At 47.9% G+C, this 25,132-nt stretch overlaps 1 protein-coding gene and 1 long non-coding RNA gene across 4 annotated transcripts in view; one reads left to right on the forward strand and one right to left on the reverse strand.

The window, feature by feature from the left end:
- Positions 1 to 19,214, forward strand: part of IGDCC3 (immunoglobulin superfamily DCC subclass member 3) — a 94,263-nt gene extending 75,049 nt beyond the window's left edge. The window contains exons 7-14 of the mRNA XM_085070293.1: positions 2,501 to 2,666; positions 10,967 to 11,214; positions 11,754 to 11,918; positions 16,638 to 16,826; positions 17,083 to 17,187; positions 18,185 to 18,323; positions 18,539 to 18,746; positions 18,833 to 19,214. Of these exons, the coding sequence (XP_084926419.1) occupies positions 2,501 to 2,666; positions 10,967 to 11,214; positions 11,754 to 11,918; positions 16,638 to 16,826; positions 17,083 to 17,187; positions 18,185 to 18,323; positions 18,539 to 18,746; positions 18,833 to 18,997 (1,385 nt within the window). The 3' untranslated portion in view covers positions 18,998 to 19,214. The remainder of the gene's footprint in view (positions 1 to 2,500; positions 2,667 to 10,966; positions 11,215 to 11,753; positions 11,919 to 16,637; positions 16,827 to 17,082; positions 17,188 to 18,184; positions 18,324 to 18,538; positions 18,747 to 18,832) is intronic.
- Positions 19,215 to 19,437: 223 nt separating this feature from the next.
- Positions 19,438 to 25,132, reverse strand: part of LOC146432558 (uncharacterized) — a 30,308-nt gene continuing 24,613 nt past the window's right edge. Inside the window, exons 3-4 of one of the 3 annotated variants that reach the window (XR_014854232.1) lie at positions 21,095 to 21,227; positions 19,438 to 19,563 (exon numbers count right to left, since the gene is read on the reverse strand). This is a non-coding gene — a long non-coding RNA (uncharacterized LOC146432558). Of the gene's footprint in view, positions 19,564 to 20,430; positions 21,228 to 25,132 lie in introns of those variants that run through there. The other 2 variants (XR_014854233.1, XR_014854231.1) reach the window with 2 other exon arrangements.

Raw genomic sequence — 25,132 nt, forward strand, 5'->3', positions numbered from 1 at the left:
TCCCAGTCCATGTCCTTCTGACTCCATGAGTTTCTGTTTTGACCTGGGCCATTGCTTCACACTGTTGAGACCTGAACAGGACAGAGCAATGCCTGGGGAAAGCCAGGAAGAGCAGGAACAGTGGAAAGGCACCTGTGTCTTGCAGCAAGGGATGCCGTGGAACAGGGGAGAGCTCAGCACAGCAGAGGTGGGAACCTGCTCCCCAGAGAGTTTAAGCAAGTTAAGTTTAAAGGGGTTAAGGGGTTTTGATGTTTAGCGAGACAGCAAAGGGGAGGGCTGGCAGAGGGGAGCAGGGACACGAGGAACCCGCAGGGCTGTGGCACTGAGCAGTGTCACTGGCACCGAGCCAGGGGCCGCAGCTGCACATTTGTTACCCCGAGTCACACAGACACCACTCCAATTACTCCCTCTTGACACGGGCTAATAAGGGAGGATAAGGAGAGCCGGCGGTTCCAGAAGGGTTATGCCGGATGCTTCTTTCCATATTTCAACTTTGTTTCTGCTGGAACAAACGGTGGGTTTGAGATTTGATGAAGCGAGGGGGAGGCAGAGGCAAAGAGCCAAGAGGATCTTCAATGAAGCTGCAGCGAGGAGCTGGAAGGTGGCTGTGCCCTTCCTTGGCATCGTGGGTTTGCACCTGCGAGTGCTGCGGGTGCAGCTCGGGAGCCCAGATGAAAGCAGGGAGGTGCACAGCCACTTGCAGAATAATTGCTCCTGCAAAACTGCGCCAGCACAAAGCGGGGGGCGGGACGCTGAGGAAAATCAAGTCTCTAATGCTCTCACTGTACACCACAAAGGGGCCATTCACAGCAGGAAAGAGGGGTTTTCCCCCTGTTTATCCTTGCTTCCAACTTTTATTGAACCCATCTTGAATTTTGTTTTAATCTGTGAGTCTAGAGCAAAAACGTAGAAGGGAAGTAAAAGGACAAGAGATTGATTGGCACATGGGGAAGCTTAGCTGTAGGTTCTGGAAGTCCATTGGGTTGCTGGGATCAGGTTCATTAGTGGAGTTGAGTGCTGACAGCAGTGGCCTGACAATAAACTCTGCTGGCAGATACCCCGTACCAGGAACATAAGTCAGACCTGCCATGCTCCACTTCCCTCTGATTATTAAAAATGAAGGAGGGGGCTCCTTCGAGGGGGACAGGCTCTGTGATGAATTTCTCTGTCTTCCTGCTTGGAGGACTTAGAATCTGCACAATTAGACTTCACACAAGCACCTCTCCCTGCAGTTTGGTGGTGTTACAGAAGTAGCCATGTTCTTCCCTTACCTGCATAGAGCTTTATCCCCCTGAAATGCTGCAGCAAACCCCAAGGGGTGTTTTGGCTGTGAACCACAAGGCTCAGCTGTTGCATCCCACCTGCAGCCTGGCTGCTCCTCAGTATATTTCCCTGGACCTGTTTGCTCCCTTCTCCAATGCCTATATCCCTACTGGTGGCAGAGCCCACCAACCCCATACTTGGAAAAAGCCTGTGAGTGGCTCTGAATGTGTCTCCCTGGATAATCTTGCTTTTGTCAAAAAAATTTAATGTCAGCCATCCGTTATGTGATGTTAGTCAGTAAATTTATTATGGGCCTGTGCCTCTTATCTGTTTGTCTTCATTGTGTCTGCTGCCGGTTCCACCTGATTTTAGGTTTCAGTAGCAACATGGAGTATATTTATCACTTTGCCCTTTGAAGCAGAACTGCTTGAATAATCTCACCTATTTGGCAGTGTCTGTCAGGCCCTGCTTTCTGTAGGCTGATACGCTGGTTTATTCTGATAAATGATTTTAAATCTAATTTGAGCTGCTGGAAGGAGGAAGTCGCTTTCTGTTTAAAAATGTTATTGTCAAAGGTGAAAACATTTGGTGACAAGGTGAGCAGCAAGTACAGGCAAGGTGTAAGCCTTCTGCCAGGCTTGGCAGGACCCCAAGGGTCCCAGGCTGAAGATCTGGGGTAAAAAAAGGTTCCCCAATCTCTTGCTGACAAGAAAATGGTAAGCAAATCTGATATTTACTGAGGAGAGAACACCCTGCCAGATTGCTATAGGATATCCTTACAGTTCTTTCCATTTCAAGCAGTTTGCTAATGCCATTCAGGTCCTTAGGGCAAAGCCAGGGTGTTGCTCCAGCTCTGCTATTGAGGAAGCATCACATCTCTGCAGCTGCAGCACTGGGGTTGCTTTCCGTGGGAGACCATGGAGAGGTGAAAGGGCATAAACGTTGGTCCTGTTTGCCTGAACCCTGCAGGGCTCACCTCAGCTTTCCATCACTTCTGAGCTGGCTTTCAGGAGCCTCCTATGAAGCTATGGCAGCCAGGGTGGGCAACCAAAAGGCAGCACTGCATTGTTTACAGACACACCATCCAAACCAGAGTTACCTGCTGCCTGTGCTGTGGGTTGGCCAAGTATCCCATGTCCCCAGGCAGGCAAGGCTTATTGATGAGATGTTCTTTTGTACCAGGATAAAGTGGCATCATTGTGACTTTTCTCACCCTCTTTCTCCTTCCTCCTGTCAGCCCCAGCAGAGTTTGTGCAGCATCCCCAGTCCATTTCCAGACCCGTGGGGACTACTGCCATCTTCACGTGTGTGGCCCAAGGGGAGCCTCCTCCCCAGATCACTTGGCTGAGGAACGGGCAGATCCTGGAGACCAGCGACCACATCAAGCTGAAGAATAACAACAGGTAAGTCCTGATGCACTGGGCTCTTGGCACTGCCATTGAAGGAGGACTGGGAGAGATGTTGGATTGCTTTCTGCATAGCAAAGAGCTGATGTGAAGGTGGCAGTGTTCTGAAGCAGATCTGTGGATTCATCTTGGGCTTTGATAAACTGAAACACTGCTCCAGTCCTGCTGGCTGCACCTCGCAGTCTTACATTTTGGTGCTCCATGGTTTTTTGTGCCAGGACATCAGCATTAGACTTTGACTGTTGATGCAGAAACCCAGGAAAAGTTTCTCTTTTGTCCTGATCATCATCTGGGTATTTCTGGAAGGAGAAAGTGTTGTTCCTGGAGATGAAAGGAACCACATTCACTCCTCAATGGAGGAACTGTGCTTTAACCCCTGAACATTGACCTGCCTGGGCATGCAAATGCAAATACATTAGAAATAATATTTGTGTGGAACCTGACTTTCACTAAACTTTAGCCTTTTATCTCACCAGGGAAGAGTGTGTTCTCTGAGTACTAAATAACTACATTTTCCTGTGAGCGGATGGGGATGTTTGTACTGAGGAAATGATGCACTTAGTGTGAAAATTACTAGTCAACGATGTAGTTTCTATGGAAATAGCATGAAAAGATATACTACAAAATAATAGCACCTGTGTTGTGAACCTGAAGTATTGGTCGTTTGTGATCTGTGGTGTCATATAGCTGCTCTCTCTATTAGCAAGTGTCTCAGGAAAGCAACTACCCAGCCTTGCTGGAGGGTCTGGACCTTCAGTTTAGACCACTAGGAAGTGCTGTGCAGACACCGTGTCTTGTTCCTCAGGGGAGAAGAGTGAGTTTATTTTTCCAAATATCTGTATCTGTATCAATCTGTGGCTTTTTGTTTCCTAGTTTGAGGGGTTTTTAACCTTTTGTTACATGGGTGATGGAAGGATGTGTGATGAAGGAAGGATAAGGTGTGAGTGGTAATAAAACCATCGTTATCAGTAGAGAACTGGACATTTTTAGAGCTTCAGGTAACTTTGTATGTGCACATGTAGATGGCACTCCATTCAGGCTTGTGGTCTTTGAGTTCATGGCATGAGTTTCTGAGGCATGTCTGCCCTTTATGGTATGAGCAGAGCAGAAGGGATTGGAGGGAAATTAGTGCATCCTCTTTTATTGATGAGGAAGCGTAGTCAGAAGTGATGAAGTCCAAGTGATCATTAAATCCATGGCAGAACTGACACTGAATCCAGCTCTGTGTCTCACCCAGATATCTTCCCTGAGATATCTCCTCACTGTTTGAGGAGAGCAGAAGTCAGGTCTTTGGTCCTGGTCATGTCTCCTGGCCAGGTCCCTGTGCCTGGAGCTGTGCTACCCATGCATGTGAACTGCGACTTGGTGAACATTGCTCTAATCGTTTTCTTATGGGAATCATTTAATGCAATTTAGCATCAGTCTTTTCCATGGTGAGCTGAATGATCAGATTACAGCATCTGGCACAGGCTGAGGGAGCTCAGCCCATTCCTGGGGCTCAGCTGACACATGGCATCTTCTCAAGCTATAGTAACACGACTGTAAAGCTGAGCCCTCAGGCCGTCGTACTCGACAGTGTTGAACTTTTGTCTTCTTTCACACTAGTCTTGGTCTGCTCCAACCTCCAGCTTCAGGCAAGTGGCCATGCCTGGTGGTTTCCAGAGCTGTCAGTCTGGAAAATGCCCTCACTGGTGCAGCAAGGCTGGGAGCTCCATGAAGTGGAGAAGACATATCGATGGATGATTTTTTCCTGAGCTTTTTCAAGTTTGCCCTTTGTTTGCCTCTCATGGGCATGACTAAGTGCTGTAACCCACTTAGTTCCAGGCAGAATCAGTTTGTGGTTATATCTTGGATTTATCAGTCTATTGCGCTTGGAAAATATTTGTCTGTGTAAAGATGGATCTTGAATCTTCTAGCAATGAAGCTACTAAACTGCACTATGAGCTTTTTAATTAGATTACATGGTTTTCTAGAAAATTCATTTGGCCTGCTTAATATTGCCATAGAGGTCTGAATGCCCTCTAAGGGATTTTTAGGGAAAAAAAGGAGTAAATCATCCCAAAACATATCATGTGCTAATTGATTGCAAAATGTGTCATTAGGAGCAGCTTCATTTTTGTAAATTAACACAGCCAAAAGTGAGGTCCAGACCTGCAGAAAATAGTGTGTTCGAGATGCTGCTCTGCTCCTGCAGCCTTGAGGCCCTGTGGGCAGCAGCACAAACCCACAGCCAGGAGATCCACTGGACTGTTGCTTCCCAAAGTTGTGAAGGGCCCTTTTGAATCTACCTCACCCTACACTGTCTCTCATATGCAGTAACTGCAAATCCAAGGAGAGCAAACCCCACGAGGTAAGAAGCCCTCTGTTGCTGGGATGCAGCTTCAGGACTGGATTCACTGGAGATTGGATGTGGCTGCTGATACAACATCAGACATTCACTTGCTAAGCAACTTCCAGGCTTTCAGCACAGTAAAATCATCCTCACAGGCTGTGTCCAATAAATATCTCATCCCTCGTGGTCCCTCAGATGTGAATTCCCATCACCTGATGTGTTGACGGTTTCTGGGCACATTAGCATTAAAGATCAGCCTTCTGCTGTGCCCTCTCCAGAGGTGGTTGTTATGTTTTGAAAATGCCAGCTGTGTGGGAACAAAATAGCCAATCGATGATTAGCAAAAAATCAAAAGCAGTTCTGGGATAGCGGATAATTGTTAATGAAAAATGCATGAAGGCTCAGGCATAGGGAATTGTGGGCTTTTCCATTAAAAGCTGTGAATAAAAATGACTGAAGGAGCTGACGATGGGGCTGCCTTGCTATGCAGCCCCTGGGCTGGGGGTGCAGCTGACTGCTGTCAGGGTGATGTTGTGCTGAGCCAAGCTCTCCGAGGGAGAAGCTGATGGAGCCTTTCGGACTTTGGTGGAGCCATCCCTGTGTCCAGCAGCTGCAGGATCTATCCCTCTACGCTGATCAGAGATGCCCATGTTGCTCCTGGAGTGATTCTGATCAATCACGATCCAAATGCCTGAGAGGTTTAAGGGGAATTCCTAGCAAAATTCCCACCCAGCATCACCAGCCCACCCCAAAAGCAGGAGTATTGCTGCTGGAGGAAGGTGTGCTCACTGGCCAAGTTAACCGTGGGCTTGTGTAAAATTATGTTTCTAGGTTATTACTTCAAAATTTACAAGGAAGCATGAAATAGTCTCCGAATTACCAGTCTGAAAGGTTTATTGCTTTTCTTCCTTTGACCAATCAGGTTCAGGAGGGTAATCTTCAGCCTGGAAGTGTATCATACTGTGGGGTTTATATTGCCATAATAGCAAGGGACAAAGGCCAACATCTTGAGAGAAGGCAGGCTCTAAATATTGATTTTCCAAGAAGATTTTATTTACAAATTGTAATTAAGGGACTTCATTTTTTCCACTGGAAAAAGGCTTTGTTAGAATTTGGGCTCAGGTGGCATTTGCTGTCCTTGGTGACCTTTGCTTGTGAACTGTCTCCTTTTTAAATTCTTCCTCACTCGTTTGCACTTGGTTTAGTGCTCTGGAAATGTCTCACTTCCAGGGACATGAATGTTCAAAGTTCATCAGGGGAAATATTCCTTCCTAAATAAACATCAGGACAACTTTGCTCTTCTTGCACTTCTCGTGCTAATAAATCCCAGTGCAGATACAGAGAGAGGCCTTCAAGCACAAACATCCATGCACTTGGGACCAGACAGCCCTTTTGGTAGCAAACCCAGGGAAACCAGAGTCTGTCATTCACAAGGTGTTTTTTTTCTATAAACTGTACATTGTCTGGGTGTGGAGAGATGCAGATGGGTTTGTACGTCCCTTCAGGGTGCACTCTCCCCACAAACACTTTAATTTGTAGGGATTTGGACCACATAAGGGAGGACAGGCAAGCCTGCAGTTCCTTATACTGAGTTTGAAGACAGTTGTGATTGAGGGAAGGGTGCTCTATAGCAAATCATATTTCAGTTCCCAGAAGCATGACAAATAAGTACGTGGAGGATGGGGATGTGAACCAGCTGCTCCTGATTTAAGCATAATTTATGGGTTTGACTTTGGAAGAAACGTGGAAATGGCCTTTGCAAGGAGGATCTCTGCACGAGTGCCCAAAGCCCTGCTAAGCAGTGGGGAATCAGAATGATCCCTGCACAAAGCAGGGATCCTGTGCTGGGATCACACAGCTGTATCCCACAAAAATGACCTGCAGCAGCCCTGGATCAGCCAACAGCAATGGGCATCAGTCTCTCCTTCTCGTGTGGCTGCGATTATTTTTCTGCCAAGTTGCCTGTGTAATTTCTCTGTGTGCTGCTCCACTGAGCTGCTCTTGAAGAGCATTATCAAGTCAGGAGTTTAAGTATTTGTTCCAACTGTCGCACACAACAAAATCCATCGGCAGAGAATGGCCCTTACACAGGAGGCTTTGAGACAGGACTGAGCCCATGGTGGTGCAACCTAAAATTAGTCTCCCCTGAATTAGCCTGAGTCTTTTTCCTCTCCAATATGTGTTGCTTGCTGGAAAAAAAGGTTTGGGGGACTTTCCATTTAGCAGCAGAGAGCTCTCCCAAGTGTCTGCATTTACAGTTCTACCAACATATGCTCTGTCCTCCCTTCCAGTAGTTTTTTGTGAGATGTTTTGCATTTCCCCGTGGTCCTGAAGATGTAAAGATTTCTCTGCTTCCTGGCGCAGGATTCACTTAAGTCTGTGATTGTACTCTGTGGCTCATAGAAACAGACTGAGTGGCTGGGACCAGCAACATCCTTCCAGAAGCTGCTCTTGAGTGAGTCTGAAATCACAAGACTGGGCTGGGATCCTAGCCAATGGGCTGCAGTACCTGCAAAATAGAAACCAGTCCTTCTCCTGCATAACCCAACCCAATTTCACCTAGGATGCTCTGCATGATATTTAATTTCTGGGTGTAAAAGAATATGCATATAGGGGGCTGGGAATGATATACAGTGTCCCTCTGGGCTGCTGAGTGTCACTTTTCAAATTTTGCACCTTATTCTCAGCCTGAATGAGGCAACCTTAAGAATACAGGGCATTTCTGCAAAGCTGGGGGGCAAAGGCTCCTTCGCAGCACAGCACAAGCCAGCAGCCCAGGAGTGGATCATTCACAGCAGTGCAGCACAGCACAACACATGCCGTGACAAACAGAGCCAGAGCAGGGATGGGGCATCTGAATGTAGCACTGGTGGCTTTCTGTGTCTGCTGGCACTCAGAACTCTGTCCCTGCTAGCCACAGCCTGCTCTCTGCATTAATTTCATCCCACTCCCTCCTTTGTGCTCCTGTGCGCGCGCAGGCTGATGCCCTCCCAGATGGGCCCCTCTTCTTTGTGCTGCTGAATCGATGAAGAGGCTTCCTTCAGTTCACAGACTTTTTCAGAGGAGCCTTTGGAAAGCCGATCTCCGGTCACCGGCCTGGACCCCTGACCCGAGCCAGATCAGTCATCCTGATTGCCTATGAACTGGGAAGACAGCTTGGGAATACTGCGGCTTTCGAGCAGCGGAGGCCTCTCGTTTCAGCTCAGCCGGGTGTGAATCTGCAGCAGCTCCTCTCCCCACTTCCATCAATGCCTGTCAGGGCATTGTGTGGAGATGTGATGGAGCCCTCGGCTTGCCGAGCGGCTCTGGTGACCAGCAGAAAGCCTTCTGGCATCTCGCCTCGTCTGACGTGCTCGCGGCGCTGCCAGTCTGGCACTCGCGGGAAAGTTTTCCAGCAGCAGATGTCCCAAAGTGACAGATTTTTTTCATGTTGACGGGAAGAAATAAAAGGACACTGCATATTTCAGATGGTTGATGCACAGAGACACTCTGCGTCTTCTTGCACAGCAACTACAGATTTCCCTTTTGTTTGAGCTTTCTTAAAAAAAGAAACAGACAAAAAGCAGCAAGACTGAACACTGGTCCTGTGCACTGGCTCTGCTCTTCCCTCCTCCACATCTTTTCCTCTCTCTATGCAAAGCACACAAATTCACCTGGAGGCAGCGGAGCCTAAATACTCCTTGCTCCAGATCTGCTTTGTGCTTGGGAAGCCTAACACCACTCTTGACCCGTGTGCCAGCCCAGCCTGGCTGCTCTGTGTGCCCAGATGCACAGCAGCCACATGGAAATAATCCCTGCATTGACAGGGCAGAAGGAAGTGCTGCTGCTCCTTCCACACATCTGCTTTGTGCAGGGCTGGGAGTGCAGCTCTCAGATGGCGTAATCCTGCCTTCTGCCATCTGTCCTCACAGGAGTCAGCCCTTGTTGACACAGCTGAGCCACACATCAGGGCCTTCCTCCCCTGCGCCCTCTCCCAGCTCTGCCTTTCTCCTTCCATTTAATCAGATATGTTGAGCCCATGGCTATGAGAGGAGCTTAGGGCTGATTCTCGAAAATCACCATATCAGCTGAAACCATCACATTTGATATTCCATTTACAATGTTTCCAAGGAAACAAAGGCATAGGACATAAATTGATGACTGTTAAACATTTGCTCACTCATCATGGCCCCCGATAATTTGCAAAGCAGGAATAGGAATGTTAAATCAACAGCAATAATAAATTTTAATATAGGAAGACCAATATTTTGCTGCAATTAGAAGAAGCGTTTGTTCTGACATACAGGCAGGCAGTGGCAGGTTATTTATCATTTCCAGTGTTCAGTTTTTCATTTACATAAAAGGCAGCTTTGATTGTGATTCCCAAAAAGCCATGAAGTGCCCCTTGCATCAACAGAGATGCTTGGGATTTATTCATGCACAGTCAAGTTCCAGGTCCACTTGGAATTCACTGCAGGAGAAGAAAGTAATTTATTTCTCCTTACAAACAAATAGTGGATGTGACTTGGTTAGGTTTGGGTCATTTCTTAGAGAAAAGTAGGAAAAAGCTCATGTGAGCTTCTGAAATTTTCCCCAAGATGTCCTGTGTGTGAGAACACCTTCCCAGGACCAAGGACATTGTAAGCAGATTTTACCATAACCTGATCTGCTGCTTCAGAGTTGGGTAAAAATCAAATCTGCCTTTCCAGTTCCAGCTCAGAGCTGGACACAGTGGTGACAGTGCCCACCCCATGCCTCGGAAGGGAGATACACTGAGTATTTTTTTATTTAGGAGACCCTGTGTCTGATGGATTCACATATTGAATTGTGTTATCCCTGGCTTGGTTTTGAGTGGAGCTTTCATTGATGGGTCTCTGTTTGTGAGCAGATGTTATTAAGAAAAGCTGCTTTGTGTGTTCAAATGGCAAGACAGAGCTAACATGTCACGCAATTTTTTCTGAGTCAGTATTTTCTGGTGTTGTTTTAAAGATATTGTGTGGTACAGGCTTTGAGCTGGCCCTGAACTTGCTCCAGTTGTCCACAGCCATTGCTGGAGGGTCCTGCAGTGCAGAATGGGCCTCCAGTTCATGTGGCCACATAGACAAGGACTCTGGTCATCCCTCTGCAGACATGGGCACTGTGCTCAGGAATATGCTCATTTGAGAGGCTGGTACATGGCTGATTTCCCCCCCTCCTTTAGGACTGTTTTCCAGGGTAGCCAGTGCTTGTCTTTTCTTGGATGGTGAAAACAGCATCTAAGCCTGATGTGGAAGCTACCCAGAGCAGGCTGCAAGAACAGTTCTGGTTGTTTCCCTGGGAGGCAGCAAGCTTTGATGCACCAGCATCAAAAATACACTCAGAGGTTCTGCAGACAAAACCTGTGGCTTGATCATAAGCTTTGGCTTTTGGCTCATGGTGATGGTGTTTCTGGATGTGCAGAAGCAGGAGCTGAGGCTGTAACCCTGCTGGATAAATCAGCTAATCCCAGTGTTACCCTAAGACAGCTCTAATGTGCTATAATGCAATTAGAGCATCACCAGAGGGCTGTCTGGCTGTGTTTGATTAGACTTGGCTTAGCAACCATGTGCAGTGCCTGAATGGGTCTCACTGGTGTGTACTGGAGCTAAGCCAGTTAGAGCTGCTTTGGGTGTGTGGATGCACTTGCCACAGAGCTGGCTCTGTAGTGTGGCTGGGATCTTCCTGAAGCCACACCTTTAGATCCTGCTGGTTCCTATTCCACCCTGTGTCCACACCTGGCTGTACCTGAACCACAGTATCTGCAGGCTGAGACAGATAATCTGCCCAGTCACAGGTTCCAGGGAATGACACATCCACCTCCTGGATTTTTCTTTCCCCAAAAGCACCAGCCCACAGCTTCCTGAAAGTTTTCTGTGGAAGTAGAGGCTGTGGGATGCCCTGTCATGGGAGCCAGCACGGGGGCCATGGCAGTCAGCATGATTCTTGTCCCTCTCATGTCCCCACACAGCACTCTCTCCATCTATGGGATCAACCAGGCGGATGAAGCCATCTACCAGTGCCTGGCCGAGAACAGCGCGGGCTCCACGCAGGCCAGTGCCCGCCTCACTGTGCTGTGGGCTGATGGGCTGCCCAGCCCTCCTCAGGGCGTGAGGGCAGAGACTGTCTCTGCAACCACCATCCAGGTGTCCTGGGAAAAGCCTCTGCAGAACACCAAGGAGATCATTGGCTACGTGCTGCACATCCGGAAAGCTGCAGGTACTGTGCTACACTCACTGCCCAGAGCATCCTCAGCTTGCCCATAGTTTAGCAACAGCCCATGAGGTAAAACCAGGTCTGCACTGCAGTGGTCTGTGCTGCCATCAGTGTTCTCCATCACCTCCCAGTTTCTGAAGGGCAGAGATGAGGCTGTAAATACACTGTAAGTACCTGCAAATATTAAATATACCACTGTAAGTACCAAAAGGGTGGGGAGGGTGAAGCTGCATAGTCAAATCTTGCTGCCCACATAGATCTCTGGCAAAGCACACAGAAATCACAAAATCAGAGAATGCTATGGGTTGGAAGGGGCCTTATGGATCATCCAGTTCCAACCCCTGCCACAGGCAGGAACAGCTTCCACTAGACCAAGTTGCTCAAAGCCCTATCCAGCCTGGCCTTGAAATGTAAGCAGAAATGTGTGTGAGCAGGTACATATCCACCCCAGGGACCAAAATTACTGCTTACAACATCTATTTATTCTCTTTACCTCTTGCAAAGCCTAACGCTGCTCTGTTCTGCCTCCCTTTGCGTTTCAGATCCTGTGGAGATGGAGTACCAGGAGGCTGTTAGCAAGAGCACCTTCCAGCAGCTAGTGACTGATCTGGAGCCCTCTACCAGCTACAGCTTTTATATCAAGGCTTACACCTCCCGGGGTGCCAGCAAAGCCTCAGAAGTGACGGTGGTGAGCACGCTGGGGGAAGGTAAGGAACACTTCACGCAGGGCCCCTCAGATGCTGATTCCTGCTGTGTGTAGCAGCAGCACTGGTCACCCCGACACCACCCCGCAGTGCTGTGCCACTGTAGCCTGTGGTGTTGATGCTCCTTGTTCCTGCTGCTCCTCGTACTCTGGGATATTGTGTAAAACTCACTTGTATCGTTGCAGGGGGGTTGACTGATTAAACGCAGCATCGCCTCTCCCAGCTGATGTTGTAGCAGGGGGTGAGTGCAAACTTGCCTGGTCTTGTGCATTGCAGCTGCTCTGGGCTCTTCCTTAGCTTCTTGCTAAATGCAGACTTCCTGCTCAAGCAGCATCTCAGCATCTTCCAGCAGCTCTGGTACTCACAGCTCTTACTTGATAGGTGCCACACTTTTACAGATTTTGTTATCTTCTGCTCTATCCTGGGCAAATTACACTAGAGCTGAGCTGTCCTGACCTACAGATCCCTGCCTTGGAGCAGCTTTCTGTTTCAGTGAGAAGTTAGGATGATCTCCAAGGCTTTTTCTTCTTAATTTTGCCACCAGTTAGCTTCCCCAGTAAGAAAATGAGTGCTTTAATACAGGACCCTTGCCCACAGACACCAGGCAGAAATTACCACCCCAGTGTGATCTGTCAGTCAGAATTGGAAGAATGTTCTCCTAGAGAATCATCTATCTCTGAACCTTGGCTTGTCTCATATGGAGACTAATTTCTTAGGAATCATTCTCATGAACATTCAGTAATTATGAATTTTCAGTGGAGAGGGCCTTGGGTGTGAGGATGTTATTTAGGATCATATGGAAGAGTGTGTTGACTTCCAGGTGGAAGATCCAGTTCTCATTCTGTTCACAGCCCTTGCAGATACTTATTACAGAATTCAAGCAAAAACACCAGTAAATCATCGCCCTGCTGGATTTTTGCCCTGCAAATTTATTTTCCTTGGTACTCTGCAGGGAATCAGTCACCCTTGGAGTTTGTTTTTCCTTCCAATTTAGAGGCAGAAGGATGGGCTAAGGCAAAGCTTGAAACTCCCTGACCCGATGCTCTGAGTTCAGCCCCGGGAGCTACAAGCCAGCCATGCTCCATAGATCTTGGTGACTCTGCAGAAATCCAGGTCAAGTGAGAGAGGACTTCTTGTCATTATTACCTTCAGTCACAACAGGAATAGTTAGATATCTGGTAATGGGATCATAAATTTCCTGGCTCTCTGAAGTTTTAAGGTATTGCTGTCTGGCTCTGCTATCCTTTTAAAAAAGGTTTGTCCTGTGTAACAAAGTTTCGGGAATGAGTTCCCTGTCCAGGATGGGCAAGCTGGCTTGCTTCAGATCACTACACCCCAGCCTGCATTTGACTTGTAGGAAGGTAAAAAGATATTTAAAAGCCCCAGTTCTGGCTTCATTTGTTCGCTTTGCTTCACTCAGGTGCCTGTTTCCTTCTGCTCACAGAGGAGAGAGACAGGGCCTGGTGGCTTTTGTCACCAAATTCAGGTTTCACTGCAGATTTGCTTCTTCTCATGGCCAAGCTGTTTTCACCCTGTGCCCTCCTGACATGCACAGGAGAGCTGTGGTCCCTCTGAGCTCAGGAAGCCCCTGGATCTGTGCTAACAGCCTCAGAAAAGGATGGATTTTCCAAGATGCCATATCTGGCAGCCAGGGATGGCTCAGCAGAGCCAGGGCAGCAGAGGTGCTGCCAGCTGGAGATTGGTCTGAGTGACAGTGTTAAGCTGGTATTGTCTCGAGTAGGAATATGAAATGCTCCTCAGAAAACTGAGGAGTGGGGTTGCTTTTGGCTCGGGGCCATCAGCTTTTCAGGGCTGGCAATACTCTGAGAGTGTGCTTGGCTGAAGCCTCTGATGCTTTCTAGAGATGCAGTGCTCTTTTCCTTGTGCCAGTGCTGATTTCGGATGGAAAGTAGAAGGAAAGATGCCGTAGAGAAGAGACCCAAGTGAACTTTGTCCTCCATAAACCTCACTCACTGGGAAGGCCCTCCTGCCTCCTCCCTGTCGTTCTCCTTTATGCCGTTTCACAAATGCCATGGTATTTTAAATCTCAAACGCTCTCTGCTTCATTAAGCAGCACACACTCCTTGTTCTTGTCTTTTAATGCTTTTTAGGGTTTTCTCCAGGACTTTTTGACATTTCTCTAGGATGAAGACTGTTCCTTTAGTCATCTTCGGCTAAAGACGCCTTCAAGAAGAAAGTTGAAATGACCTGGGGAAAATTCCAAACAGCACGGAAGAGGAAAACAAGTATCCCAGCCCTTAGCATGAGGGAGATGCCTCACTTATAGTAGCTCCATATTATGTCTTATATATACTTCTGTGAAGCACCTATCTGCTGGTGTGTGTACATATATTCACACACACACAGATATATTCCATTGTATACACTTATTTGTGTAATCACATTATAAACAGCACGTGCATTCTGCGAGTGCATATACCTATAATCAGTATTATACATATATATATATACTCAAAGTTTGAATAAATATGATATATTCCATACTTTTAAGGAGAGATATTCTTGTGGTTTTTATTAAATGTAAGGCTCTGCAACCATAAAATAAAGCCGACTCTTCACAAATCAGGATGGCCCACATCAGTGTTTCTTTGTCCATGGGATAATGTGATAATTTGCCTTTCTGTGGTGTTTTCTCCCGTGGTTGGAAAAGTGATGCTTTAAGCAAGTGTCCAGCTTATGAGAGTGGGGATTTTGCCCTAGAGGGAACTGGGAGAATGAGAAAAAAGGAGTATTTAATTGGATTGCAAAAATACGCAGCCTTGGGAGGAATGGCACATTCTGACATAAATACAATTTACTCTATTTTGAACCCAGGAATTAAGTTCAGCCTTACCAGCAATGAAATGCACATCAGAATAAATCCTAGCAAGAAGGAGTACTTCAGCCCACTGTTTTTCCCATTGGCAGCACTCAGGCAGGATGGGATCTCATTAACTTGACCCAGGACACTGGGTCTTTCCTCCCAAATCCATATGGAGATACTCAGCAGTCAGCAGGGAATTGCTCATCTCCATGGGCTTATTTAGAGGCTGCCAGGCAAAGTCCCTGCAGCTGAAGGAGGGCATCACTTTGGGAAGAGACAGGATTGCCCAGACCCTCCTTCTCAGCTGGAGAGACATCCATCCTTCCTCTAAATCTCCTCATGGGAAACCTTTAGTTCTCAGTACCCAGAAAAAGGCAAATGGTTGTGCTGTGCAGTTTTACTGTTAAATTGAGGAAATGCCCTTTTTAGCTCTCATTAGTCTTAGATTGACATGGCCATGTTTTATCTCCTTCTCCCCATCACTCACTAATGGCTGTGCTGAACTCTCTGCCAAAGGCTGGGTTTGCACTGCTCATCCTTAGAGACCCTTTGGGGAAAAACAAGCCAGAAATCAGCTTTGGTCCAGTGCAAGCCCAGCAATCCTTATATTTGGGAACTGCTGAGCTTGTAATCATGTCAGATTGGAAAAATAGCTCTACCTCAAAGCCTGGAGGCTGCTGGAGAAGCAGGGCTGTTGTTCTGGTGGATGATTTTGCTGTGGGGTGTAGCTGAGCATGGTACCTGGTGCCCAAAACTCTTCTCCCTCCTGGTGCTGATGCTGGAGCAGAGCCCTGGGCTGGGCAGAGCCTGCAGCATCTTGTGCTTTGCACCTTCTGGATGGTGCCAAAGGCTGGGGGACTGATGGGAGAGTTTAGCCTGGGGGTGTTTTGTGGAAATGAGGAGAAAAAAATCAGTGAAGTGTCCTGCTGAGACACATCTGGTATTGGTGTGATCAGTGTAGGAGAAAGGGAGGGAGAGGGAAATGTGGATCTGTGTGGAACTGCCCAGTGCTGCCTAGGGCACGGGGCTGGGCTTGGTGCAGAGCCAGTTTTGTAAAACCCAGGTATCACAAGAAAATTGGCTTTGGTTTGCAGATCTTTGCCTCTCAGGCCAGACCAATGGGGCCAGGCAATTTTTGGGGAACCTGGAGAGGGAATGGTCTGACTCCCTCTACAGCACACCCTGAGAATAAGGGCAGGGTTTTGGGGCACTGACTGGAGCAAAAGGTGTCCTGGTGGACTTTGAATCAGCATCAGGGACATCTTCCCAGCTAACGTTCTGTGCGCCCCTAAGGCCAGGTAAGTGCCTGCTTCCCAAAACAAGCCAGTCCCAGCTGTGCAGGGATCTTGGGCTGTTCAGCTGTTTAGGGCCATTGATGAAGATGCCCTGGTTCTCTCCTAAGTCCTCAGCACAGTTACAAACCTCTCTCCTAACACTGATGGGGAGAGCAAGCCCCCTGCAAGCCAGTGCAGGTACCTAGCACACTTTTAAGATGGATGTCTCCAGCTCCATCCCTTCTGGTTCCTTCCTCCCAGGGGGATTAATCACTCTGAAAGGTCTGTGCCTCAGGGTGAGGGCAAAAAATTGGAATTTGAGAATGCATTGCCAAAGTTGCTGCATTCCTGCCCTGACCCGACTGGGCTGAGCATCAAATTGCAACCAAAGTGTAAAAGTAGCCTCTGCTTGCTGATCTGAGCAGAGGGAACCCTTGGAAACTCCTGCAGCTCCCTGAAGAAGTTGAAAGCTGTTAAACCAGATTCTGGTCTGCTCAGATTTTTCTCAGTCTCAGCTGGCACATTCTTTGGTGCAGTGACTGCAGGGAAAGGCTGCTGGGGAATTTCTCATAACTCAGTCTGAAAAAGCACATGCAACCCACTCTCTTTCTCTCTCTGTTTCAGTCCCAGCCATGCCATCCCTCTTTATTAAAGTCATTAACAGCACCACTGTGCAGGCGACGTGGGAGCCCTCCATCAAACTGGGCCAGCATGAAGGCTTCAAGCTGTATTACCGCAAAGTCCACCTCTCCCAGTACACAGGTCCAGTGCTACTGGCCAGCAATGTCACAGCCTACAACATTACCCACCTGGGTGAGTACAGTGACACCTTGATCCATGTCCCCTCCCCACCCCTGTCGTGATTAGCAGGAGAGAGCTTGAATGTGTTGCCCAACCCCTAAATGGTGCAGCTCTCCTCCAAGTTATGTGGGTGCTTTCCCTGCAACAGGTATTTGTTTGCAGCATCTTGTGTGTATCTGTAAGATATTCTTTTCCCAAATAAGCATCACTGGGGGAGATCAGGCTCCTGGTTACAGCTGAACTGTCCCTCTTGTGTCCCCCCGGGCAGACGCGTCGGTGGTGTATGAAGTCAAGCTCCTTGCCTACAACCAGCATGGGGATGGAAACTCCACTGTCCGCTTCGTGTCCCTGAGGGAAACCGTGGAGAGGACAGGTGAGATGGGACATGGGGCTTGGTGCTGGTTTGGGAAGTAGCTCTGCAGGAAGGTGGTGAGGCCAAACACATCCTGTGTGCTCCCTTTGGCATTACCCTCATCTTACCTTCAGCCACTCATTTATTTTCAGCATCACAAATAATGCTGAGACAAAACTCTGCAGGGCTGGGAACACCTGGATGGCTTTTTTACCAATGGGGAGAAGACAAACCAAATGCTTTGCATATGCCAGGTTTGTCTCCTAAGCTTGAGCCAGAGGTGAGGCTATGAACTTGAACAACCCCCCATCCATAAGCTACAAGCTGCCATCCTCAGGTGAGATGTGATGCTGTGAGCATCTCTGCTCTCCTGGAGCTCTCCAGGATATTTTGACCCTCACTGGTCAAAAGGGATGACATGTGGCTTTGGAAAGGGAAGTGGCTGCAAAGTGTGAGCCCTGCATTACTTGGCAGCAAAGGAGAAACCTCTAGAGGGAATCTCTTAACTGATCACACCTTTCATATTCATCTATGTGTAAAAAACAGCCTGCTGCTCTTGGAAGCCTTTTAAGCCTCCGGTGGGAATATCTTCAAGAGGTAGTTATTACTCCTCTGTCTGTGCTGGAGTAAATACTAATCTCGTTGGCATCTGTCTACTCCATCAGGTTCCAGCCTACTCTGGTGTGGTGGCTGCCTTTTACCTCCCACCTCGGCATGGGAGATTGCAAAAATTAACATCAGAGTGAGGTTTTTTCATTAATTGTGTCTAATGACAGCAGCCAGGTAGTGGAGCTGACTCACTACAGACTTTCCAGTCCTGTGCTTGCTGTGTCTCCCTTCCTGGGGTGCTGGGAGCAGGGGAGGTGCATAGGCAGGCAGTGACTCCTTTGCTTCCCACTTGGCTCTTCTCTTCCCCTACACAGCTCCCAGCAATGCCCAAGGCTCTGGGCTCCCCAAAAGCTGGAGAAGCAATAGAAGAGTAGCACCACTGACCTCCCTCTTCTCTTTTTCCTGGCAGTGCTGAATCCCCCCTGTGACTGCATGAAGGATGAGCAGAACAATAAGACTTCAACAACTGGCATCATCATCGGGATCCACATCGGTGTCACGTGCATCATATTCTGCATCCTCTTCCTCATGTTTGGGTACCGAGGAAGGTAGGGATGCTCATGCCACTGCTCACAAGGGGTGGTGGTCCCTGGTACTGTGGGTGACCCCACCTGTGCACACCCCCAGTGCAATATTGGACTTTATAGGATGGATTGAAGGATGAAGGAATGCAGCACAGGGATAAGGCAGACGCAGGCTTGGGGGAAGGAATATAGGATGAACTATTTTTCTCCCTCTCAGGCTCCATCTCTTTATTTTTCAGGCTGTTGATGTGCAAAAATGTGCAGGAGCAGCTGTCAACCCCGCAGATCCCCCGGAGCCAGCGGAGCGCCACGGGTCTCGTCCTGAATGGGGCCACTCGCCGGGACAGGGACGACAGGGACTTGAACGGAAAGCAGCTGGATATGAATGAACTGGAGAGGTTATTCCCAGCATCCCCGTCCCAGGAGCAGCAGGAGAAGGGAATAACGGTAAGTCCAGCAGGATGGGAGCACACCTGGCTGTGCATTGGTGAGTTGTCACTGTCACTGCAATGTCCCCCTCTCTCTCTCTCCAGTCGGCTCACAGCCCATCAGCCCCCCACGATGAAACCCAGATCTCCACACTTCCTCTGGATGAGTTCAGCATCATCGAGGAGCAGCCAGACCCCCTCCCAAAAAACCCCCATGGCAGCAGTCCTGCTGCTCCAGCTCCTGACCATGGTCCTGCCAATGAAGGATAAAACTGCCAAGACTCAAAGCCTCTTGTAGGAGTTACCAGAAACCAAACCCGCGGCTGGTGATGTCTTTACGAGTTGTCAATCTCAGGTCAATTGAAGATTTCTACGGTCTGATTGTTATTTTTTTGTTTTGCTTTATTTTTATATATATATATAAATATATATATATGTATACAGCCTTTTGGAAACTCTGTGAAGCTTATCTTTCTGACCTTTCTCAAGCCTCTCGATGTGTTTATTCCGATGACGTCTCTCTGGAGACTGGTCACGATGGATTTTCCCCGCAGCTGCTACGTAACAGACTCCTTGGCAGAGTTTGGCAAACTCTCCAGTCTCTGACAGACTGGGGATACAATGGAGCCCCCATCTCTTGGCATCCCAGACGTTTTTGTGATCAGCAGCTTTAGGACTACTTTTTGGATCTATTTTTTATTTCCAGAAGACTGCATTTGGAAAAATCCTTCTAACTTGACTCCAAAAATTGAGGCCCAGGAAGGCTGTCTCTCCGTGGATTTGATGATTTTGTACACTTTCGCTGTTTCTCAGGATACTTTTTTTGCTGATTGACTCTTAAAAATATGAAAAAAAAAAGAAAAAAAAAAAGAGTGTGTGTGTGTCAAAGGATGCCTGAGGGCTACTGAAAGACTTGGACAGACAACCCGAGTGAACTCAGAACCTACCTCAACCGGAATGAATGTCTTCTGGGAAGCAGAAATACCTGCGTCTTCCTTCGTGTTCAAACAAACAAGTAGCATAGCACTTGGTCAGTACAAGCATGGTCCTACCTCAGCAGTCACGCTCTGTACCTGCCACCTCGGTGGCGTCCTTGTTGTCGTTCCCATGTAAAGCACTTCCAAACCTTTGAAAGCAATGTTCTACCTCAAGAGTGAGAGAAACTTTTGTGTGTGTGTGTGTGTGTGTGTGTGTGTGTGTGTGTGTGTGTGTGTTCTCCCCTCTCCCCCAATTCCTGCCTCTCCCACCCAGCCCCACACGAAGCGCGATGCTTCACTGGTGTTATGAGCTTTACTTTTGGGGGCTCTGGTGTGGTTTTGTGTGGTGGAGATTCGTGTTGTGGTTTTTTACTTTAAAGATTGTTGGGGCTGTCACAGACAAGCAGCGTGATGCTCTGCGGCTCCCCAGCACTGCTGCCCTTCCAGGGCTGGTTTGAGCACTGGTCCATCCTGGGTGGATGGGGATGGGGTGCTCAGATGCCAGTGCTGGGGCCAGGGCTCCCCTCTGCCCCATCAGTGTGCTGCTCCCCAAGGCTGATTCCCAACAGGATGAGTTATGGCATGTGCTGGCACAAGCAGCACAACACACCCCTAGGAGGTGGGAACCTGGACATCACTATTTTGTCCCAAAGCCCACCCTGCCATCAGGAGCACCCATGGGGAAACCCCAACAGAGCACTTCCAGAACCCCTTGAGACACTACTGAGCTGCTCCCAGCTCCTCCAGCACCTTTCCAGCCACAGGAGAACATCCAAAGGATGAGTGGAGCCAAAAATGGCTCAGTTCTCTGGGAGGGACAAGGTAAGGAGGATGCTGGCGACTGCCAGAGCCACCCCTTCCCCATGCCCAGGGTGGGCAGAGGAGCTCCTGACACCAAAGAGAGGGTTTGTCCCCTCCAGAGATCAACCACCAACCTGCTACTGTAGAGGTTGGGTTGTCCTGTCATGGTGCAGCCTTGTGAGTCGGTGTGTGACCAGCATCGTCCGTGGGGTGAGATGAGGGCACACAGTGGGGACAAGGACACCAGGTGCCAGCTGGTGCCAGAGGGCAGCCCTTTCCCTGCTGCATGGGTTGGTTAAATCCGGGCAAATGTGAAGGTTTGATCTCTTTGTGTAGGTGGTGGTAAATCAAATGTTGTTGTATTTGCAAGGACAGTGAAAGGAATCAGGAAAGGAAATGAGTTTAAGTTTAAAAAAAGTATTAATTGTATTTTTTTAAATGGTACCAGTGGGAGAGTCCCTTGTGTCAGAAACACCCCCCATCACCTGCCCAGCTGGCAGTGGGATGCAACTGATGGCTGTGTAAATAGACATATACAGGAGGATGAGTAAATGCCTCTTCCCTGAGTCCTGGTGTTGGGCTGGGTTACCTGGGAGCAGGACTCTGTCCTTCCACATCACCTCATCCAGCTTGGTCCAAGCAGATGTAATGGCACCAACCTCAAGAGCAAGGAGCTGTGCAGGCTTGGTGTTTCTAGTCATCTTCCAGTAAAATTCCTCCTCCTGAAAACATCATGCAGGACAGAAAAGATGCAAAGGGTTACATTTTGGCATGATTTCCCCCCAAACAGCCTCTCCCCACCCCACCAAAGAGGCTAAATGGGCCATCAGACGATCTCTACTCACACCTACATGGGGGGGATGCTCCCCCCTGTGATGCTGTACCTGGAGATAGTCTGGGAAGGGACTGTGGGGGGACAGCATCGTGTGAGACTAATAGCACAGCCCACCCCATTGCAGGAGCCAGAGGATGCTGGGGCTAGGGGAGGGCAGGAAGGAGGAGGAGACACCAAACAGCTCGAGTTATAACCTCATATCAAAGACAACCTGATCCTTTCCTGCCATCCGACTCCCACTCCAGCCCAGTTTTTCTTTTTATTGTTTTTTTCATGTGTGTAACGCCGCCGTTCACATTGAATAAGTACCGTTGCCAAAGTGAACACAGAACCTAGAGTAGTGTTCAGCTCAGACTTCCTGGAGCTGTGAACATGCTATTAATTTAATATCATATTATTGTGATATTGTAATAGTAACAAGTATTTGTCACTACTTCCTTTTATTAAAGGGAAATGCTGTGCCATTTGACTAGTTGGAATACAATAGTATGTCAAGAGTAGAGCTTTTTCTATTGTTTGGTTTGTTGGGTTTTTTTATTATGCAGAAACATGGTGGCTTAAACCAATGCAGATTCTGTGTTGGTTTGAGATGGTTGAAGATGGATGTAAATCTTTAAAGACTATTTTTAGATGTTTAGTTTTTCCTCTTTTTTGGGGTTTCTTTTCTGCTCTTGTCAATCTGTACCTTGGGACCTAACACGGTTGTGGCAGCTCAATCCCGGAAGGGGTGAGGCTGAAATCTGGTGATTCATGAGGAGGACGTGGTCTTCCCTGAATTATCCAAGTCCACCAAACTGGGCAAAAGAGAATTACATATTGGCTTTGTGCCTCTAGCTGCCTCTCAGCTGGAAAAGCAACATCTAACAGCCGCTCTTACTGTTCTTCAATGCCTGAACCAGGCTGGAGGCAAAGCTGTGCCGACCAAAAACTAGGGAAAACATAACCTAGAGTATGACTTGCCCTTAATCTGTGAAATGAGGAGGAAAAAATAACAAAAATAGAGCTTGCGTTTGGGTTCAGTGTGGGGGACAGTCTGTCTTTCATTCATCCGAACTGCTGCCCTGGTTTTGAGGGAAACTGATGGAATTTTATTCTGTGCTTGGGGCACTGTTGTACTCAAGTGGACAAGTTGTATTTGGGTAGACACATGGTATTTGGGTGGATGTGGGACAGCAGGTCTCCATGTGTTGCAGATGTGGGGCTGTGCCACAGGAAAAAGGTTCAGGCACAATTTGATGTCCCCAGACCAGAGGCTGAGGCAGCCAGACAGTCCCGGGGTGGTTCCCAGCGCCTTTCACCGTCAGCGCCCGCCTGCCAGCCAAGGGCAGCACTCCCTTCGCTCTCCTTTGCACACCACAACATTTAAGGAACAGCCTGCCAGGGTTCTTATTCTTTTTCTTTCCCCCACTTTTTCTTGATGGGAGGAATCAGTTCTACCCAGAGATAAAACCACTGGATAATGGGCAGGTGTTGGATCTGGTGTAAACCACTGGAAACTGCCCATGTTTGGGATAGGAATCTCATCCTATAGTATTTTTCAAATAACTACATTAATTCAATCCGTTGCCTTTTCTCAGCTGATCCCAAAAACCCTTTTTTTCTGGCTGTAGTGAGATGAAATTATAGGAAGGAGTAAATATTCAAAAGCTGATTTTTTTGGTTTTTTTTGGTAACCCGTAACGGGCACAACCTATTCTTGGAGTTCTCAAATTAACCAGAGATGGCTGCTTCCTCAGGGATAGTATCCACATTGTCTTTAGTTGAACGGGGAATAGTTTTATGCTGTGACAGGGTATTTTCACACTGTTGGATTCAGGTATTTATTTGTCCACCGTTATCTTTCTTCTTCCTTATTTTGTAAAGGTGCTGATATATTTAAGTGCTGGACCAGTTTGGGAATTTTAAAGCTTCCACCCAAAATTATACCAAGGGACTGTAGGTTTTAAGCTGGTGATAACAAAGGAGAGAAACTACAGTGTTGTTGCCTCTGGATAGTGAAGGAAGGGTTTTGCTGCCTGTGGGGATGTTCCTCTGGGATAACCATCCCATGGCGTTTCAGGGGGGATCAGTGCAGTGTCTGAGCCCTCTCTGAGCTGAGTGACAGCACTTAAGTCTGGGAAGATTGGTTAAAAAAAAGGAAATTAAAAGCTTATGAAAACAAACTGGGGGAGCCACTCACTTCATCTGTGCAAACAGTGTGTGGAAATCTATCCCTCCCCATGCGCGCTGGAGCAGGCAGGTTACAGATCCCATCGAGCAACTTGATGCCAGCTCATTTATTTCCCTCACCCGCCAAATTAAAAAAGGGAAAGGAAAAGGAAGGTTCCTGGGCTGGAGCTGCAGGCAGGGAGATGGGGACAAGTGAAGCACCAGCACCCCCAGCTGAAAGCACTGCTGGCACAGGGCCATGGCACTGAAAGCCCCGGGACACTGGGAATCAGGGAAACTCCAGGTTTACTCCAAGAGCAGAGCCTGGGCTTTGGCATCATGTGGGAAGAAGGGACAGGGCTGGTGTGAAGCCCAGTGAGTCAGGGACAAGCCTGATTTCATGGGGCTTTGGATCAGGGTCTGACTTAAAAAGCAAAGAGGGATTTGTACTTTGATCCTATTTCCATCATTGAAACTTGCAATATCTTTACGTTTGTAAGAAAGTCATAATAAAACCAATGCTAAACCTTTGTCCCAGTCCTTTTTGGGAATCAACTGTTAGGAGTAATACTAAAAACCCAAATTGCAAAGCACTTTTCTACTGTTTATTTTCTACCTTTCTTACTTTGAACTGTCTTGATATTGAAATCCCACTGATCCCACGATTGTTAGCTCTGTATTAAAAAAAAATAATAATAAAATAAAACCCAGGTTTTTTTGTAGTTTGCTCTGTTTAGATTTTAGCCTGTGGCTACTTGTACAAGAAAAATAAAACTAGAATAAATGAGCCTGAGTGGGGCTTTTCTTTTCACACGCAGGGCTGTGGTGTGGGGATTGTGCAGAGTGACTTGGGGCATCAGCACTTCAAGTGGATACCTGATGAATCTGTCCCCTCTCAAAAAAGCAGCTTCCAAAATTCAGCATTTAAGGGCTGAGGGGTATTTATTTTGATGCTTTGCTCATAAAACTCCAGCCAAAGCCATCAGCAGAGGCCTGCTGGAGCATGGGTGCTCTTTGGGAGCTGGGTGAAATGAGACCTCCAGGGTCACAGTGTGACACCTGTGCTTGGAAGTGCAAATCAATTTCCAATTAATCTTGGCTCTTCCTCAGTTATTGCTGCATCTGCTTTTCCCGCTGCCTCCAGTGCTAACAGGGCAGCACCTGTGAGGGCAGTGAGGCCCTGGCTCAGGCTGCCCAGAGGAGCTGTGGCTTCTCCACCCCTGGAAATGTCCAAGACCAGGTTGGACAGGGTTTGGAGCAGCCTCATCTGGTGGAAGGTGTCCCTGCCCATGGCAGGGGACTGGAACAGAATGATTGTTAAGGTCCTTTCACATCCAAACCATTCTGGGATTCTAAGGTGTATCCTTGCCCCAAAACAGAATGTGAACCATGAGTGACCCTCCTGCCACTGTCCCATGTGTTGCTGCTGCTGCTGCCCTCGATGCCAAAGGACAGTCAAAGTAGAGGCTGCAGGGAATAAATGAGCGAGACTGAGCCCAGCTGCACTTTCTAAAGGGGTTTCAATAAGCAGGTGAGTGAAAAGTTGCTTCAAACAATTCCCCAAAGCTCTTGGAACTGCTAAATTGCAGCATGGATTGTCTAAATATATACTTCATAATAAATACCAGCATAAAAACTGGTTTT

This window comes from Lichenostomus cassidix, chromosome 10 (assembly GCF_008360975.1).
Source record: "Lichenostomus cassidix isolate B80296 chromosome 10, HeHo_3.0, whole genome shotgun sequence".
In the NCBI taxonomy this organism is placed as follows: domain Eukaryota; kingdom Metazoa; phylum Chordata; class Aves; order Passeriformes; family Meliphagidae; genus Lichenostomus; species Lichenostomus cassidix.